The sequence below is a fragment of the Heloderma suspectum genome, chromosome 3 (assembly GCF_057233095.1).
Source record: "Heloderma suspectum isolate Gila_16-S chromosome 3, 16-S_ref, whole genome shotgun sequence".
Lineage (NCBI taxonomy): Eukaryota > Metazoa > Chordata > Lepidosauria > Squamata > Helodermatidae > Heloderma > Heloderma suspectum.
Window position 1 is genome coordinate 216,301,584 of NC_139460.1, and position 17,810 is coordinate 216,319,393.

The 17,810-nt window shown below is 44.7% G+C and overlaps 2 protein-coding genes across 7 annotated transcripts in view; one reads left to right on the forward strand and one right to left on the reverse strand.

Annotated features, from left to right (window-relative positions):
• Positions 1 to 16,564, reverse strand: part of ASCC1 (activating signal cointegrator 1 complex subunit 1) — a 97,953-nt gene extending 81,389 nt beyond the window's left edge. The window contains exons 1-5 of one of the 3 annotated variants that reach the window (XM_084845577.1): positions 16,454 to 16,564; positions 10,176 to 10,333; positions 7,371 to 7,509; positions 1,040 to 1,139; positions 108 to 205 (exon numbers count right to left, since the gene is read on the reverse strand). In XM_084845577.1, the coding sequence (XP_084701703.1) occupies positions 108 to 205; positions 1,040 to 1,139; positions 7,371 to 7,479 (307 nt within the window). In that variant the 5' untranslated portion in view covers positions 7,480 to 7,509; positions 10,176 to 10,333; positions 16,454 to 16,564. Of the gene's footprint in view, positions 1 to 107; positions 206 to 1,039; positions 1,140 to 7,370; positions 7,510 to 10,175; positions 10,334 to 15,480 lie in introns of all 3 variants that reach the window. The other 2 variants (XM_084845575.1, XM_084845576.1) reach the window with 2 other exon arrangements.
• ANAPC16 (anaphase promoting complex subunit 16) overlaps positions 16,336 to 17,810 on the forward strand; it is a 35,570-nt gene continuing 34,095 nt past the window's right edge. The window contains exon 1 of one of the 4 annotated variants that reach the window (XM_084845580.1): positions 16,336 to 16,396. The gene's annotated coding sequence lies outside the window, so the exon portion shown is untranslated. Of the gene's footprint in view, positions 16,397 to 16,589; positions 17,255 to 17,810 lie in introns of those variants that run through there. The other 3 variants (XM_084845581.1, XM_084845583.1, XM_084845582.1) reach the window with 3 other exon arrangements.

The window sequence follows — 17,810 nt, forward strand, 5'->3', positions numbered from 1 at the left end:
CACAAACACAAAAATTTCCAATTACTACCAAGATGCCTTTTACATTACCTTAGCTCTGTGCGTGAAAAGTTAAAAGGCCATTCGTTTTTACAAACACCAGAACTCACCAATTTCTCCTTCTACACCAGGCTTAGGGATATTGATAGAAGTTCGGGTTTCTGTTTCTAGTTTCTTCTTTGTTTCTCCTTTCTTTCCTATTATATACCTGTGTAAACAGAAAGTGGGAAAATAAGGAATCAGGAATAAACATCTGCAGAAATTATTAAGTAATCCCAAACACCACAAAATTAAACATCCTACCCTTTTTGTAATACTAGAGTCTAGTAAAAGCACTTGGCAAAGAACACTTCCTACAACAGCATCCATACTGCAGAATTTCAGTTCAGGAAACTAATTTGTAACAAATTTTCCCATTGGTAGTTGTCACACAGGCCAATGTTAAAATCAAGAACAAAGACTGAAAACATCTGACATTTCCCCCACTATTTCTAGTAAAGGACCAGAATGCCAATAGCTACTAGCCAATGCCTGTGATAATGGGAAGAAACGGGGATTGCTGTCATTGACCAAAACTCCATGAGCTTGCTTTGTGTCAAAAAGAGTACAAAAAAGATCTCATGGAGCTGTGATGAGAAATGGAAATAGCCAGAGTTAGAGAAAGCAGCCACAATAAGGTGAAAGAATGACAGGACATCTAAGTGGTTGGGAGGGAATAGCAAAGGCTCAGCATAAAATAGCCCGTGAGCATACCACATTGCTCTGGGTATCACCTTTCTTAGTGCACTAACCCTTTTTCCTTTTAAAAATTTTCTCATAACGTGATTGTGCTAAGTACCTTTTAGGCTGCAATCCTATACCTTCTAACCTGAGAGTAAGCCCCATTGAGTTCAATGGGACTTACTTCTGAATAGACATTACAGGACTGAGTTGTTAGTCTTAAATGCCTAGGGGAGAGGGGGCTTGTTTATATATTTAATATATCATTGAGAAAACATCCACAGCCATGTTAAGTGATTTGAATATGTGCCCACAGACTCACTTGTAAAGTGGGCTGGGAATGTTCACGGCACATTGGTAACCTCTTTCTGTCTCTTCCACCACAAAGGCATCACAGGGCTCATCTGCACCATCCCCAGGACCTACAAAATATGGGGCAAAGAAAATTCCTTTATCAAGACAGTCCAATCACCCTGTTTCTCTCAAGGTTAAATAAAGGAAATCGCTTCCACCTGCAACCACCAACACCTTTTCTATTTCTACCTGTTTTAAAACCATAATGCTGACTTTTCAATCTTGTGGACGTCTTCAGAAAGTAGCCACTGTAGTCAACAGAACAGGGCTTTCTCTTCTTTCTATCTTCTCTTGAATATAATCTGCAAAATAGCCCTGTGGGAATCCGTTTTTCTCCAGTTACGCAAATGCCATTTCAGAAAACATTAAACAGTAGTGGATACAGATGTAGGCCCTGAAAGCTGAAAATCTGAAGCAAAGTGATTTTGGCTTCTGCTCTCAATAGTAGTGAATGTAATATGGGGGGAAATAGGGTATTCTCGGTTGAAAAAGAAAACACAGCAATTATTTTTTCTGCTAACCAGAAAAGTAATTCTAAAATGTTCCTCATGTGAAAGATCCTGTGTTAAACCACTTCCACCATAGCATATAGCTTAAGGTGGAATAAGTTTTCAGTACATGAAGCAACATTCTACAGCACCTTAAAATTCATTTACACTATGCTATTGACTTGAAAAATCCTGTGATTTGTCATGGAAAGCACTACAGATAGGGCTAATAACTGGGAGTCATTTACTGAAAGGGTGTCCAAAATACAGGCCACAGACCTGAATATGACCTGAATATTATTCTAAGTTATTCATAAAAATGACCCTCAAGCTCCCAGGCACAAGCCGTTTTGTTTACAAGAAGTGGTTTACTTTTAAACCGTTTAAACTCTATGAATAATCCAATGTCAGGAAAGGGCTGCTAATTATATCACTAAAATCATGGGTTTTATCATGGGAACTTCAGGCCCAGAGACCAAATCTGACCGTCCACAGGTCCCAATCTGGCTCTCTGGGGTTTCAGAAGGCCACATGTCTGTGGGGTTCCAGAAGGCCCAGAAGGCCATATGTCCTTCCCCTTGTCCCCAACCATTTGGTGCTTTCCTGGATTTTTTGTGCAATATTTTCCCATTCTTAAAGGCTGAAATGCCTCTCTTAAGGCTCAGTTGCTGGCGGTAAGAGCTTTAAGCTAAAATATGCTGGTATTTGGTCTTTTGGCCCTGCCCCTTTTGCCTTTGGAATGCAGCCCCCAAGAACTTCTCTGAAATGGAACTTAGCGCTTGGGCTGAAAGAGGTTCTGCACCCCTGACTTAAATGTTCTGTGGTAGATGCCAGCAGCTAAGCTAACAAACTGAAGGTACTTCTCAGTTAACATACAGCCAGCCAGAAAAAACCTATACACAAACAAGCTTATTCAAGTGCTTAATGAAAAGCATGGCCTTACCACATTTTAGACTTTGAGGGTTAGTCCAGAAAGTCCAAATTCAAATTTATACACAAAGGGGGGGGGGGTAGCTGCTGCTTTCACCCCTTCCCTCTCTTTTAATAAGGCTGAATGTGACATATAAAACTACGTTCAAGGTAGTCATCTAAATGACAATTGCCCAAATAGTTCAAGAAACAATTGCATTTTCCCAGCAACAATATATTGGGATTTGTGTGTTGGGAAGTGCTTCCTTGAAAGAAAACACTTAGATCCCATTCAACAAATGAGCAGTAACTGTACATACATTCTTCCATTATAAACTGACTGGCCATATTGGACCTAAGCAACACTGTTAGAATGTCACTGAACATGCATAGCACCAGATGAACAGGAGTGTGTGTACAACAACGTATACAACCACACCTGTGTATGTATTGCTATATACACTGACATCTGCATGCTCATAGTGAAAGACATGCATGGGGATTTGCATATGTGCATGCACAAGTATGTACATTTCTCCCTGGATAATACCATGGAAGATCACACTATAGTCCCTTTGGGAATCACAAGGCAGAGGCTGAAAGTCAGTCCATTTCCATCACTGTTATGGCACACAAAAATTCTCCATAATCCTCAAAAAGAAGCAAGTTGATGGCCAGAACTTTATTTTCTTCTTACATTTATTCATTAAGCACATAAGAAGAGCCATGCTGGATCAGACCAAGGGTCCATCTAGTCCAGCATTCTGTTCACACAATAGCCAACCAGCTGTCAACCAGGAACCCACAAGCAGGGCATGAGCGCAACCGTACCCTTCTACTTATGTTCCCCAGCAACTGGTGCACATAGGCTTACTGCCTCTGATACTGGAGGTAGCATAGAGGCATCAGGACTACTAGCCATTGATAGCCTTTTCCTCCAGGAATTTGTCCAACCCTCCTTTAAAGCCATCCAGATTGGTGGCCATCACTACGTCCTCTGGCAGCGAATCCACAGTTTAACTATGCACTGTGTGAAAAGTACTTCCTTTTATCTGTCCTGAATCTCCCACCAATCAGCTTCATGGGATGACCCTGAGTTCTAGTGTTTTGAGAGAGGGAGAAAAATGTCTCCCTTTCCACATTCTCCACACCATGCATAATTTTGTACACCTCTATCATGTCTCCCCTTACCCTCCTTTTTTCAAGCTAAATAATCCCAGCTATTGTAACCTTCCCTCATAGGGGAGATGCTCCAGCCCCTTGATCATTTTAGTTGCCCTTTTCTGCACTTTTTCCAGCTCTACCATAACTTTTTTTAGGTGTGTTGACCAGAACTGTACACAGCAAATCTGCACCATAGATTTGTATAGGGGCAATATGATATTGGTAGTTTTATTCTCAATTCCTGTTCTAATTATGCCCAACATGGAGTTTGCCTTTTTTTTACAACGGCCGCACACTGGATTGACATCTTCACTGAGCTGTCCACCACAATTCCAATATCTCTTTCCTGGTCAGTCACCATTGGTTCAGATCCAGTCAGGCTATACTTGAAGCTGGGATTTTTTGCCCCAATGTGCATCACTTTACGCTTGCTTACACTGAATGCAATTGACTGATTTTAACATTTGTATTTTGCCTTTCAGAGCTAACCCTCCCAAGTCAGCTCCCATCATGCTGAAACTCAAGCAATCCTATAAAATTCATCATAATGTAATATATGTCACAGACCATACTAAAAGATTAAAACATTAAAACATTAACACAGCAGCTGTTTAAAACAATTCAGAGCCCTAAGTATATTAATTAAAAGCAGCTTATATTAGCACATTAGAACAGCAACTGTTGCGAAACAACCCAGAGCACTCCAAATGGGAATTTAAAGCAGCTTGAAAGAAGAGCTTTAAGAACTATTTAAAAACTGGCAAAGTAAGGGGCATGTGTACTTCCCTAGGGAAGGAATTGTACAACTACAATGCCAACGCTGACATAACGGCCTTTCCATTATTACACAGTGTAAAGTGACTTCCACAAGCAGAAAACAGCCATCAACTGTAATTCCAACCCTCATGGATAAAATAATGCTCTCACTTGCAAAAACAATCATTTTTCCTCTTAGAAAATAGCCTTTTGTCACTCGTATGAGTTAGAAAGAAAGCTATTTAATTTTCAGTCTTTTTCATGGCCTATCATTTCAGAAGCTGATTTGTTCAGCAAACCCTCTGACCTATTCTGCATAGTCATGGTCGCTGGTACCCTATTTTCTACATTTTTTAATCATATCCAATGGTATCATTTCACTAGCGCAAAACTTCTATTACTCGCCAAAAGCCTTTCATCCTTACCCAACTGTCAAATACTTTGATTCCACTTGGAGAAACAGTTGTACAAATGCTTTTAGAACTCATGATGACTTCATTAAGCTAGGGGCTTGCTTGCACTACTTGTTGCGCTAACGCAACTGCTAGTGGAATATGTAACTACTAGCAGAACAGTGCCACCTCTTGTTTTTTTTCTGCAAACATTACCTTGGACACAATCTTCTACAACTACAAAAGCCTATTTTATGACATTCTCGAAAGACAGGGAAGGGTATGTAATGGCAAAAAGATTTGTATTTAGGCAATCTGGAGTGGCCCATAGCTGTAATAAATTGAGACATTATCTACTTCTACAAAATTACAGTTCTCATTTTTTTTGCAAAAACAGCCAATGCAATTTCTGTTCTTCATTGCAAACATTAACTGCTGTTGAAATGCCTCAAATGTTCAAAATATGTTCACACTAGGGATGTGCATCAAATTCAGCTGAAGCCCAAGCCAAATTGGGCCCCTTTGGACCATTTCTGATGCCTCCCAAAGCAAAGCAGGCTTCCCTCCAAGGTGTGAGGCTTTGTTCGCCATTCAGCTTTGGAAAGCCAGACTGCATGTTTCTAAAAATAGCATCTTTTGTTTGTGTTTCCCTAAATGCTGATGGGGAGGACGAGAGTGGGTTTGAATGACTGACAGGTCCATTTTAATCACAGGGCATGTTTTACCAGGGCTCTCCAATCACTGTGCTTCGGGGGAGGGCAAGGATGGGATGGAGAGATGGCCATTCTTCCAAATCCACCAGGCTTTTCTATGAAAAAAACGGTTTTCAATCATCATAAACCCTAGTCCCTGCACCTATCCTTCTGAAACGTGCAGGTTTCTTACTTAGGGACAACTCTAGGCTCTCTGTCATTTCCACAACAATGGACCACAAGAAACATAGGGGGATAAGTGCATCCTCTTTTTGATACCCTCAAAAGGTCAAGGCTGCTCTTGCACAATCCCGCTACACCTATTCATCTGAAACTTGTCAGGCTCAATCCCCTCAGATGGGGTAACTGTCACTGCAAATTTCATCCAAGCAATAAAAAAAAGTTGTCAGCAGTTTCCTTTAAAAAGATAAAGGCATGTAGCACACAACCCCCTGCACCTATTTTTATGATATTTGGCAGGCATAATCCCTTCCTAAGAGACTATATTATACCTGCAACTTTCATCCAATACTGACAGAGAAAAAAAGGTATCATTTTTTAAATTTCCCATGATAGTCAGTGGAAGGCCCAAAGCCTCAGGTTTCCACATCTCAACTTGGTTCAGTACCAAATTGTTCTGAGCCGAATTGGGCCATTTTCCAAATGGGTCAGTCAGGATCAGAGTCAAATCTTGGGGTTGGTGCACACCTCTGATTCAAAGCACTTGGGCTTGCAGAGCTAGTTCTCCATTTCTTTGAATCCTGGCCTCTATATGTTACCCCCTTTCTTACCCCAGGGTCAGTACATACTACCAAATAGGGCTGAGACGAAAGGAAGTAATCTCACCTCATTTTGCAGTGTTATAATCTATCTCCCCCTGCCCCATCTCGGCAAGAGGGATGATCCGCACTACAGCATAACATGTGAAGCCCAATCCTCCCTGCTCTTGCCAAGGGACAAGAGGATCAGGGTCCTCAAATCACTGGGGATTGCCTCCCTTAAAATGGCTGCAGCTGCAATTTTGAATGCAAGCTAACTTCTGCACACAAGCAAGCATGCTTTACTACTGACAATAAAGCTTTACATCTCACTCTGTAACAGAATGTCTAATATTTATCTATTCATTACAACTTATAATGTTGGCATTTTTCAGCAGCCTGTTGAATTTCACTGCAAACTGTGAATTAAAACTGTGATGTCAATGGTGACAATTGCCTTGTCGTAGTAGACTAATGAATTTCATACACTTCCAGAACAGCAGGGGCAAGGTGACTTGTTGCTAAGTTAAAGACAGCAGATGTATTTATTTATTACATTTCTATACCGCCCAGTAGCCAAAGCTATTGGTGAGAACACCATATTCAGACAAAGAATACGGAAGACAGACAGCTCTATATTCCCTGTAAACAAGACGGAGTAGAGATTCATTCCCCTTGTACTAAGTCAGATCAATGGTCCACTAAGCTCAGAGCTCTACACGGACTGGCAGGAGCTATCCATGGTCATAGGAAGCCCTGCCATCCAATATTGTTAGGTACCAGGGACTGGAAATCCAATCTTAAACATGCAAAGCCCATGAACTACCCTTAAGCAAAAGACCCCTACTTAATAAACTGTATTCTTGACTACTACCCTCATGTCTCTTCATTACATCTAGCATACAAACTGTGTTATAATCCTTGTATTTTATTCATTTTCACACCAACATTAAACTGAGGTTAAGATTCACTCTTTCCTATTGTCTTGAGTTCCTGGGGGGGAGGGGGGATGAACCTCAGTGCTAGGGATTTTCTTGAGAATCACTGTTATGTTGGCCATATTCCATATTTGATAGCTCTTTCTGAGTCCTGATGTGAACCTGAGATATCATGATGGAACTCTGTGGATTAGTATCATACCCGCATAGAAATCTTCCTCCTCTTCATGTTGATGGGCCTGCTCTCGAATGTGGTTTTTCCTGTAAATGCATCCTCCAATTCTTATCAGTGTTGGCCGCAGAACTTCCATCGTGCTTTGCCTTCTAATAATTCTACTTTGCTGAAAGAAAGAAAGAAAGAAAGAAAGAAAGAAAGGAAGAAAGAAAGAAAGAAAGAACTTGCCATAGAAAATAAGTCCTCACATTTCTCTTTGGTTTGCTGCGTTATCAGCTCAACTCTGCTGCATTTGAATCATTATTCTGAGTTAAAGCATCTGGCTGGCCTTTGGTCTCATTTAGCAGGGCTATTCTAATTGTCTCATTGAAGAATCCCATACTTATGCTCCTCTCAGTAACATTATAAGAACTACTTATGTTAGAGCAGATGAAGGGCCAGCATTGTTTCCAGCAGTGGTCAATGCCTGGAAAACTCAGAAACGGAGCAAGATTGAGATAGCCATCCTGAGTTGCTTAATCCCAACATTTGGTGATCAGAAATTTTTAGTCTTCTGCCTCGGAATAGGGAAATATTACTTACCTATCATAGCTAATAAAAATACTATTGGTGCCAGTAGAAAAACTGAAGCTAGACTCTGTACTAGAGAGACTGGATGCAAAGTGGGGTAGAACTCCAGTTCCTTCAACGTTTCTGTAAAAGAGGAAATTTTGGCAGATGCAGCTTTTGTGCAGTGAGAAAAGCTGCACCAGCCAAAATTCCCTCATCTCTACAATTGTTAAAGGTCCAAGAATCTCATTCACATTTGCCTCTGATCATGCTATGAGTCTGTACAATTATTATAAAAGGGGTCATAGTAATTCTGACATTGTTTTAAAATTGCACAATGGCCATTTAAGGTCACAATCCTGAAAGAGCAGCACAACAGCAAATCTTTGTTGGTAATGTTAAAAGCTTGTAAGTATGCTATTTCTTTGAGTGGTCATACTTGGTTAGGAAAGTATGATATGGTTTTGTGTGTGTTTTTATTAATTTGGGGATAACTAATTTAGGACACATGGCTAGCTGGGGAATGCTGTGAATTGTAGGACCTTTTTCTGTCTAAACCTGCATAGGATTGTGTCCTTAAAGTCATAACTAAACAAAATGTTATTATAGAAATAGGGCAGTCCCAGAAAATTGGGTTTCACTAGAGAGGGCAAGTAGAATTAATGCACATACAAATGTCAATGGGCAGAGAGCTACTACGCCTGGAGCAATGCATGTGAATTGACCTGCAAAGATTTAGACCAACTCATGGAAGTTAGCCATTGATACACCTATTAGCCATGATATTTAAATAGAACTTCCATGTATAGAGTCAATATACCTCTGAATACCAAAAGCTGGGGAGAAACAAGAGGGGAAGACCATCACTTTCATACACCGCTTTTGAGATTCCAGAGGCATGTGGTTGTTGGACCACATGGAACAGTCTGATCAAGCAAGGAGATTCTTTTGTTTTTACTAGTGTATCTATAGAGAAAGTAGGTATTTTTTATTTATTACATTTCTATGCCACCCAATAGCCGAAGCTCTCTTACAGTAGTACATTCCATGTATGGAGTACCTTTTATTTTTTTATACTATTTTTATCCCACTCCTCAGGCAAAAAAGGCTCCCAGAGTGGCTTACAATCAATGAACAAAGACGATAATCCCTGCCCTCAAGCTTACAACCTAAAAAAGACACGGGGGTGGGGGGGGTTACGTAGACTGTCAGTAGGGCTGCTGGGATGGCCCTGCTCCCCGCTCTTATCTCCCACAGTAGAGGCAGTCCAAGTGGAGCAGGCCCTGATGTTCCCTTTGCCTGCTCCTGTCTCCCTCGCTCCTTCTTCCTCCCCACAGGGCCTTGGATGTCAGTTAGCCCTGCAGCAGGGGGAGTCCAACTGGAGCAGGCCCCGATGTACCTTGTTCCAATAGCCACACATGGGGAAATGAAAAGTTATGTGAAGTTTTGGACAGAGAAAATTACCTGCTCCCTAACTTATCTTTATGGATAGGGCACATCCATTCTGTGTGTACTATCTGTGTGTGTGTGTGTGTGTGTGTGTGTGTGTATTTCAGTTATATTCCATGCATTCAATTGCATACAAGGCATTCAACACTCATCCACAATCATGCACAGATCTTTTTCTATCCACATCATGGCAAAGATAAGGAATCTGGCACTGGACTAAGAACACCCTGCCCACACAGAGGAAAAGGGGCAGCTAGCACACAAGACCTCACACCATATGGTAACTTACCATCATACCTAACACTTCCTACACATCCCAGGGCTTGCTCAAACTCAGAATAGGGAGCAATGGAAGCCCTCCCTGATCTTACTTCCTTCACAATTTGCCATAGTTCATGTCCTACTTATGAGCTTCCAACAGGCAGCTGGTCGGTTACTGCCACCCATAGCCACGGGTGGGATAGGGGGGGCCAGGGCCCCCTAAATTTTCTCTCCCCACTATTTCTTTGTTTACAATTTAAAAATAGTTTACAATGTTGTCTTTAAAAGGCCTGCAAACCAGATGAACTCCCCTCCTTTTTTTGACAGCCCTACCAGAACTTTTAGGCTGGCTACAGGCCTGGTTACTGTGTGAAAAGAACTAGACAGGCCTTGGATCTGACTGAGCATGGCTCGTTATGTTCTCATATCATCCCATGGGCAAAAGTCTGGGGGAGACTTAGGCTACAATCCTATACACTTACTTGAGAATAAGTCCCATTGAACTCAGTGGGGCTTACTTCTGTGTAGACATGTACAGGACTGCATTGTTAGCGAGCCAGAAAATGTTCACACCTCTCCTGGGCATAGATTTGCCACCTTTTTTTGGCAAGGCTCCTCAGGCAGAAATTCAGTAGGCCAAACTTTCCCTCAGAATGGCACTGTGATAAAATAGACAGCTTCACTCGTTGAATTTCGGCCTGTAACGCATCTTTTCAAACGGCAGAGGGGTCCTGCAAGAGGAGGAAGATGTGACAATCCCAGTCAGATATTCAACAGGGCTACTGCCAGAGAAACCTGTACGAGGGTCAAGAAGCAACAGTAAGAACCAGACATGGAACAACCGAGTGGTTCAAAATTGGGAAAGGAGTACGACAAGGCTGCATATTGTCACCCTGCTTATTTAACTTATATGCAGAGTACATCATGAGAAACGCCGGGTTGGATGAATCACAGGTCGGAATTAAGACTGCTGGGAGAATTATCAATAACCTCCGATATGCAGACGATACCAACCTAATGGCAGAAAGCGAAGAGGATCTAAAGAGCCTCTAGCTGAGGGTGAAAGAGGAGAGTGCAAACGCTGGTTTGAAACTCAACATTAAAAAAACGAAGATCATGGCATCTGGCCCCATCACTTCCTGGCATATAGAAGGGGAAGAAATGGAAGCAGTGACAGATTTTACTTTCTTGGGCTCCAAGATCACCGCAGACGGTGCCTGCAGGCATGAAATTAAAAGACGCTTGCTCCTTGGGAGGAAAGCTATGGCCAACCTAGACAGCATAGTCAGAAGCAGAGACATCACCTTGCCGACAAAGGTCCGTCTAATCAAAGCTATGGTTTTAGAATCATAGAATCATAGAATCATAGAATAGTAGGGTTGGAAGGGGCCTACAAGGCCATCGAGTCCAACCCCCTGCTCAATGCAGGAATCCAAGTCAGAGCATCCCTGACAAATGGCTGTCCAGCCTCGTCTTGAAGGCCTCCAGTGTGGGAGAGCCCACCACCTCCCCAGGTAATTGGTTCCATTGCCGTATTGCTCTGACACTCAGGAAGTTTTTCCTGATGTTCAGTCGGAATCTGGCTTCCTGTAACTTGAGCCCATTATTCCGTGTCCTGCACTCTGGGATGATCGAGAAGAGATCCTGGCCTTCTTCTCTGTGACAACCTTTCAAGTACTTGAAGAGCGCTATCCTATCTCCCCTCAGTCTTCTCTTCTCAAGGCTCAACATGCCCAGTTCTTTCAGTCTCTCTTCATAGGGCTTTGTTTCCAGTCCCCTGATCATCTTTGTTGCCCTCCTTTGAACCCTCTCCAGCTTGTCTGCATCCTTCTTAAAGTGTGGTGCCCAGAACTGGACACAGTACTCCAGATGAGGCCTAACCAGTGCTGAGTAGAGGGGAACTAGTACTTCCCGGGATTTGGAAGCGATGCTTCTATGAATGCAGCCCAAAATAGCATTTGCCTTTTTTGCAGCCACATCACATTGTTGGCTCATATTCAGCTTGTGATCGACGACAATTCCAAGATCCTTCTCGCTCGTAGTGTGGTTGAGCCACGTATCCCCCATCTTGTAACTGTGCATTTGGTTTCTTTTTCCTAGGTGCAGAACTTGGCATTTGTCCCTATTAAATGCCATTCTGTTGTTTTCTGCCCAGCACTCCAGTCTATCCAGATCACTTTGAATTTTGTTTCTGTCTTCCAAAGTATTAGCTATCCCTCCCAATTTTGTGTCATCTGCAAATTTGATCAGCATTCCCTGCACCTCCTCCTCCAAGTCATTAATAAAAATATTGAAGAGCACTGGGCCCAGGACTGAGCCCTGCGGTACCCCACTCGTTACCTCTCCCCAGCTTGAGAAGGTCCCATTGATAAGCACTCTTTGGGTCCGATTCTGTAGCCAACTGTGGATCCACATGATCATTGTTTCATCTAGCCCACTTCGAGCTAGTTTGCTCATCAGGATATCATGGGGCACTTTGTCGAAAGCTTTGCTGAAGTCGAGGTATATGATGTCTACAGCATTCCCACGGTCTACAAGGGAGGTGACTTGATCAAAAAATGAGATCAGATTTGTCTGGCAGGACTTGTTTTTGACAAATCCATGTTGGCTTCGAGTAATCACTGCATTGTTGTCAAGGTGCTTCCAGATGGATTGCTTTATGATCTGCTCCAGAATTTTCCCAGGGATTGATGTCAGACTGACTGGTCTGTAGTTCCCAGGTTCCTCCTTTTTACCCTTTTTGAAGATAGGGACAACGTTAGCCCTCCTCCAGTCATCTGGCACTTCCCCGGTCCTCCATGATTTCTCAAAGAGAATAGACAGCGGTTCTGAGAGCTCTTCTGCCAGTTCCTTTATGACTCTAGGATGCAGTTCATCTGGCCCTGGAGATTTGAACTCATTCAAAGTAATGAGGTGTTCCTTGACCATATGCCTGTCGATCTCAAGCTGCAATCCTGCCCCTTCAGCCTGTACTTCGCCTTTGCCAGGGGGGTCATAGACCCTCTTTTGGGAGAAGACTGAGCCAAAGTAGGAATTGAGCACCTCTGCCTTTTCTTTGTCCTCTGTTATCATTTTGCCATCCTTATTTAATAGCTGAACAACCATTTCTTTCCTCTGCCTTTTACTATGCACGTAGCTGAAGAAAGCCTTTTTGTTGTTTTTAGCATCCCTCGCTAACCTCACCTCGTTCTCCGCTTTAGCCTTCCTGACGCCATCCCTGCAATTCTGTGCTACCTGCCTGTACTCTTCCTTTGTTACTTGGCCTTCTTTCCACTTCCTATATGTGTCCTTTTTTGTTTTCAGGTCATCCCTAAGCTTTTTGTGAAGCCACATTGGCTTCTTCTGTTGTCTTCCACCTTTTCTTCTTGTTGGAATTGTTTGTGATTGTGCCTTGAGAATTTCCTTTTTTAAAAGTTCCCACCCATCTTGGACTCCTTTTCTCGCTAGCATTGCTTGCCATGGGACCTTACTGATCATTGTTCTGAGTTTATTAAAATCAGCTTTCCTAAAATCCAGGGTACGCGTTTGAGTACACTCGGCTTTTGCTTCCCTTAGAACCAAGAACTCAAGTACAACATGGTCGCTTTCCCCCAGAGTTCCTGTAACTGCTACTTTATCCACTAAGTCATCTCCGTTGGTTAGGATCAAGTCAAGGATAGCCGATCCTCTAGTTCCTTCCTCTACTTTCTGTAGGAGGAAGTTATCCGCCACACAAGTCAGGAATTTCCTGAAGGGGCCATGTTTTGCAGAATTTGTCTCCCAACAAATATCGGGGAAATTGAAGTCCCCCATTACTACTACATCATGCTTCCTTAAAACATTGGCTATTTGATTTTCAAAAGTTTCATCCTTGTCTTCTCCTTGATTGGGTGGCCGGTAGTAGACTCCAACCACCAGGTTCCTTTTATTCTTTGCTCCATTTATTTCAACCCAGATGCTCTCGATGGGGCTACCAAGCTCCTCCTCCTGTATTTCTGTGCAGAGATATGTATTTTTCACATACAGTGCAACCCCGCCTCCCTTTCTGTTCCTCCTGTTCTTTTTGAACAAGTTATATCCTTCAACTGCTGTATTCCAGTCATGAGAGTCATCCCACCAAGTCTCAGTTATACCTATCAAGTCATAATTTCCCTCCTGTATTAAGAGTTCAAGTTCGTTCTGTTTGTTTCCCATACTCTGGGCATTAGTATATAGACATCGAAGACCATGTGCTTCATAGTCTGGCTTTCTTCCTACATGTGTCTGAAGACTATTATTGGGCGCTATCAGCGCTGTTCTCTCCATTGCAGTGCATGCGCCTACGTCCATTGTTACCCCCAACATTACATCTCCCTTCCCCGTAGGATTCAGTTTAAAGCCCTCCTGATGAAGTTCTTCATGCTGTGGCCAAACACATTCTTCCCAGCCTTTGTGAGGTGCAACCCATCCCTAGCCAACAGCCCATCTTCCAGGAAGTATAGCCCGTGGTCCCAGAATCCAAATCTCTCTCGTCGGCACCACCTTCGTAGCCAGTCATTCACCCGGAGTATTTTTCGTTCCCTTTCTATCCCTCTTCTAACTACTGGAAGGATGGATGAGAAAACTATCTGGGCCCCAAAGTTCTTGAGTTTCCTTCCCAAAGCTTCAAAGTCTGACGTGATCTCTTCGTAGCTCCGCTTGGCGGTATCATTTGTTCCCACATGGATGAGAAGAAAGGGATACCTGTCAGTGGGCTTTATGAGTGCAGGCAACCTTTCAGTCACGTCTCTAATCTGTCCTCCCGGGAGACAACATACCTGGCGAGTCCACGGGTCTTCGCGACATACTTGGGTCTCGATCCCACGCAGCAAGGAGTCTCCCACTACTACCACTCTTCTCTTCTTCTTCTTGTAGGCCTGGGTTTCATCGCCTCTGTTTGACTGACCTTTAGCCTCTTGCTCACTCTCATGCAGGTTCCCCTGTGATTCTTCCTCTGCAGGCTGTCCTCCAGTCTCATCTGCAAGTACCTGGAATCGGTTCCACAGCTCCACCGCTTCCACTGGTGCAGAGTGGCGTCTAGTTCTTCTTCTCCTAACTGTCACCGTTTTCCAAGGAGTATCCTCTACTCCATTTTTCTTCACCTCAGCATTTCCCACTGCCTCATCTTGCTGTTGCTCTTCAAGCTTCTGGTCTGCCCTTTGCTGCTGTAGTTCCCCCATTCTGTCCAAGAACTCTTCGTGTTCTCTTATTCCCCGGAGGGTTGACAGTCGCCGCTCCAGTCCACTTACTTTTTCCTCCAGCAGCGTGATCAACTTGCACTTGTTGCAGGTGTAGGCCATGTTGTTCTCAGGCAAGAAAACAAACATTGCACACACCTTGCAGGTCACCACCACTGGAGAGTCTTGTCCTTCCATAGCCTCTTTTCCCTTTTTGTGTCTAGCTTTGTGATTGTTCTAGACTAGCCTGTGCCTGCTCCTCTACTCAGTAGAGGTTAAAAGCAGAGTCCCACTGGTGTGGAAGTGTGTGTTACAAGACAAATAAATGAAAAAAAGTTAGTAAAAAAAAATAAAATAAAAAAAAATGTTAAAAAAAAAAATGTTAGGGGCCTCCCCCTTGACCTCCCCTGCCGAACTCCCCTGGCCAACTCCTGTTTGCTCCCCCTGTTCGCTCGCTCTGTTCACTCGCTCTCTGGGAGCTTGCCTGCTTCTGTAGTCCCTGGACCAGCTGGAGCAGCTTGCTCTGCTCTGCTCTGCTCAGCTGGGAGGCGGGAAACAGACTGAAGCTTCCCGCCCAGTCAGCTGCTGGGAGTACTCAGGCCACACGCCTCCAATTCAGTTGGAGCTCTCAGAAGCTCCTGGTGAGCTCACAGCCAGTCAGAAGGATAAAGGGCAGCGCCCTGGGCTTCCTGCAACCCACTTACCTCTTAGCCTCTGTCTCCTTTGTCTCCTTTGTCTCTTCAACCACTGCAACTCCCCTGGCCAACTCCTGTTTGCTCCCCCTGTTCGCTCGCTCTGTTCGCTCGCTCTCTGGGAGCTTGCCTGCTTCTGTAGTCCCTGGACCAGCTGGAGCAGCTTGCTCTGCTCTGCTCTGCTCAGCTGGGAGGCGGGAAACAGACTGCCTCCCAGTCTGTTTTCCCAGTAGTAACGTATGGCTGTGAGAGCTGGACTATGAGGAACCGAAGAATTGATGCTTTCGAACTGTGGTGCTGGAGAAGACTCTTACGAGTCCCCTGGACTGCAAGGAGGTCAAATCAGTCCATCCTAAAGGAAATCAACCCTGAGTGCTCATTGGAAGGACAGATACTGAAGCTGAAGCTCAAATATTTTGGCCACCTAATGCGACGAGAAAACTCTGGAAAAGACCCTGATGCTGGGAAAGGCTGAAGGCAAAAGGAGAAGGGGACGGCAGAGGATGAGATGGCTAGATAGCATCACGGATGCAATGAATATGGACTTGAGCACGCTCCGGGAGAGAGCGCAGGACAGGAAGGCCTGGCATGCTGTGGTCCATGGGGTCACGAAGAGTCGGACACGACTGAACAACAACTTCCTCGAAGGTCAGTTTTCAATCTGTATCTTTAACTGCATGAAATATTTCCATTTCCCCCTCCGTTTTATTTCGGAAATTCCCCACTGATTATGGCTTCTTTCCGGAGCCCTTCGAAACCGCCCTGGTTCCTCTCTCCGTTGCCATGGAAGCCAACGACAAGCCCCGCACCCCGCCTCTCGCTGCGTGCTTTACGTAATCGGAACGTGCTCGTCCCCGTGCGTCTTCCGAGCACGCGCACGTCTTCTGCGGCAGCGAGGCGAAATTATGGCGCGCTGCGAGTGAGCAAGGTAAGGATGTGGGAGTACCCACGCGGGCAGGGAAGGAAGCCCGATCCTTTCACTTACCCGGGTGCCGCAAAACACGCCACAGCGTCCGCAGCCGCTAATCTAGAGCCGGCGGGTGATTTGCGAAAGGCCGATATTGTTCGGCCTCGTATCTGCATCCTATTGGCGGGGAGGCTCCGCGCATGCGTCTTTCGGTTCGGCGCCGCGGCGCACGCGCAGTAGGTATTTGGGCGTTAGTCGGCCGCATTTACAAGGTACTACGCAAGGAGGTTAACTCAGTCCATCCTAACGGAAATCAACCCTGAGTGCTCATTGGAAGGACAGGTACTGAAGCTGAAGCTCAAATATTTTGGCCACCTAATGCGAAGAGAAAACTCCCTGGAAAAGACCCTGATGCTGGGAAAGACTGAAGGCAAAAGGAGAAGGGGACGGCAGAGGATGAGATGGCTAGATAGCATCACCGATGCAATGAATATGAACTTGAGCACGCTCCAGGAGAGAGCGGAGGACAGGAAGGCCTGGCGTGCTGTGGTCCATGGGGTCATGAAGAGTCGGACACGACTGAACAACAACAACGCAGGGGTTGCTGCAGGATAGGCAGCGTCTTCCCCATGCATTTTCTCTCAAAGATCTGCCACGCTATGTTCAGTGGGTCTTAAGGCACATTTCTCTGCAGGTTTTGACATTGAAAAGTCCTACAGCCCCCATGCTTTTTGTAGGACTCTTTAATGTCTAACCCTGCAGAGGCTTTCACCCTAAGCCACAAAAAACCTAGGAGCGAACGCCAGTGAACACAAGAGGACTCACCTTTAAGGAAACACGTGTCTGGCTGCACGATTGAAGGGGAAAGGTACCTTTCTGGTAGGACTGCTGGGCTTCGCTAGGCTTGTATAGGCGGGGCTGCGGGTGGGAAGGGGCTTAACCCCGGTCTTTCTCCCTGGGGCTGCTGTGGCACTAGCCCAAAGTGCCTCTAGGACGGAAGGGAAACAATCCAAGCCTCACCCTTTTCCTCAGCTGTGTGAAGCGGCGCAGGGGTGTGGTGGAGAGCGCGTGGCTTCCAGCTACTAATCAGCTGAGGGCTGCAGTGGCTCACCCACCCTGCGAGACAGTGTTGGCCTGGGCCAGTCCACTGGCTTGTGCGTGTGTGGGCGGGGTGTCGTTCTCCCAAAGGCGTTGGGAATTGCAGCAGCCTCTGAGAAAACTATTGCCCATGTTCCACTGGGCTCCTCACAACCGACAATTCTTAGCACTCCTAGCTTGCCTCCTATTGGTTTAGAGGGAGAAGAGGAGGAGGGGTCGCAGTGGAGAAGGGAAAATTCATTCATTCACACACACACACACACACGCATACTCAGTCTCTTATACTATTCGTATTTATAGTTTTTGTGGATTGCATTCACCTGTTGCCATATAAGTT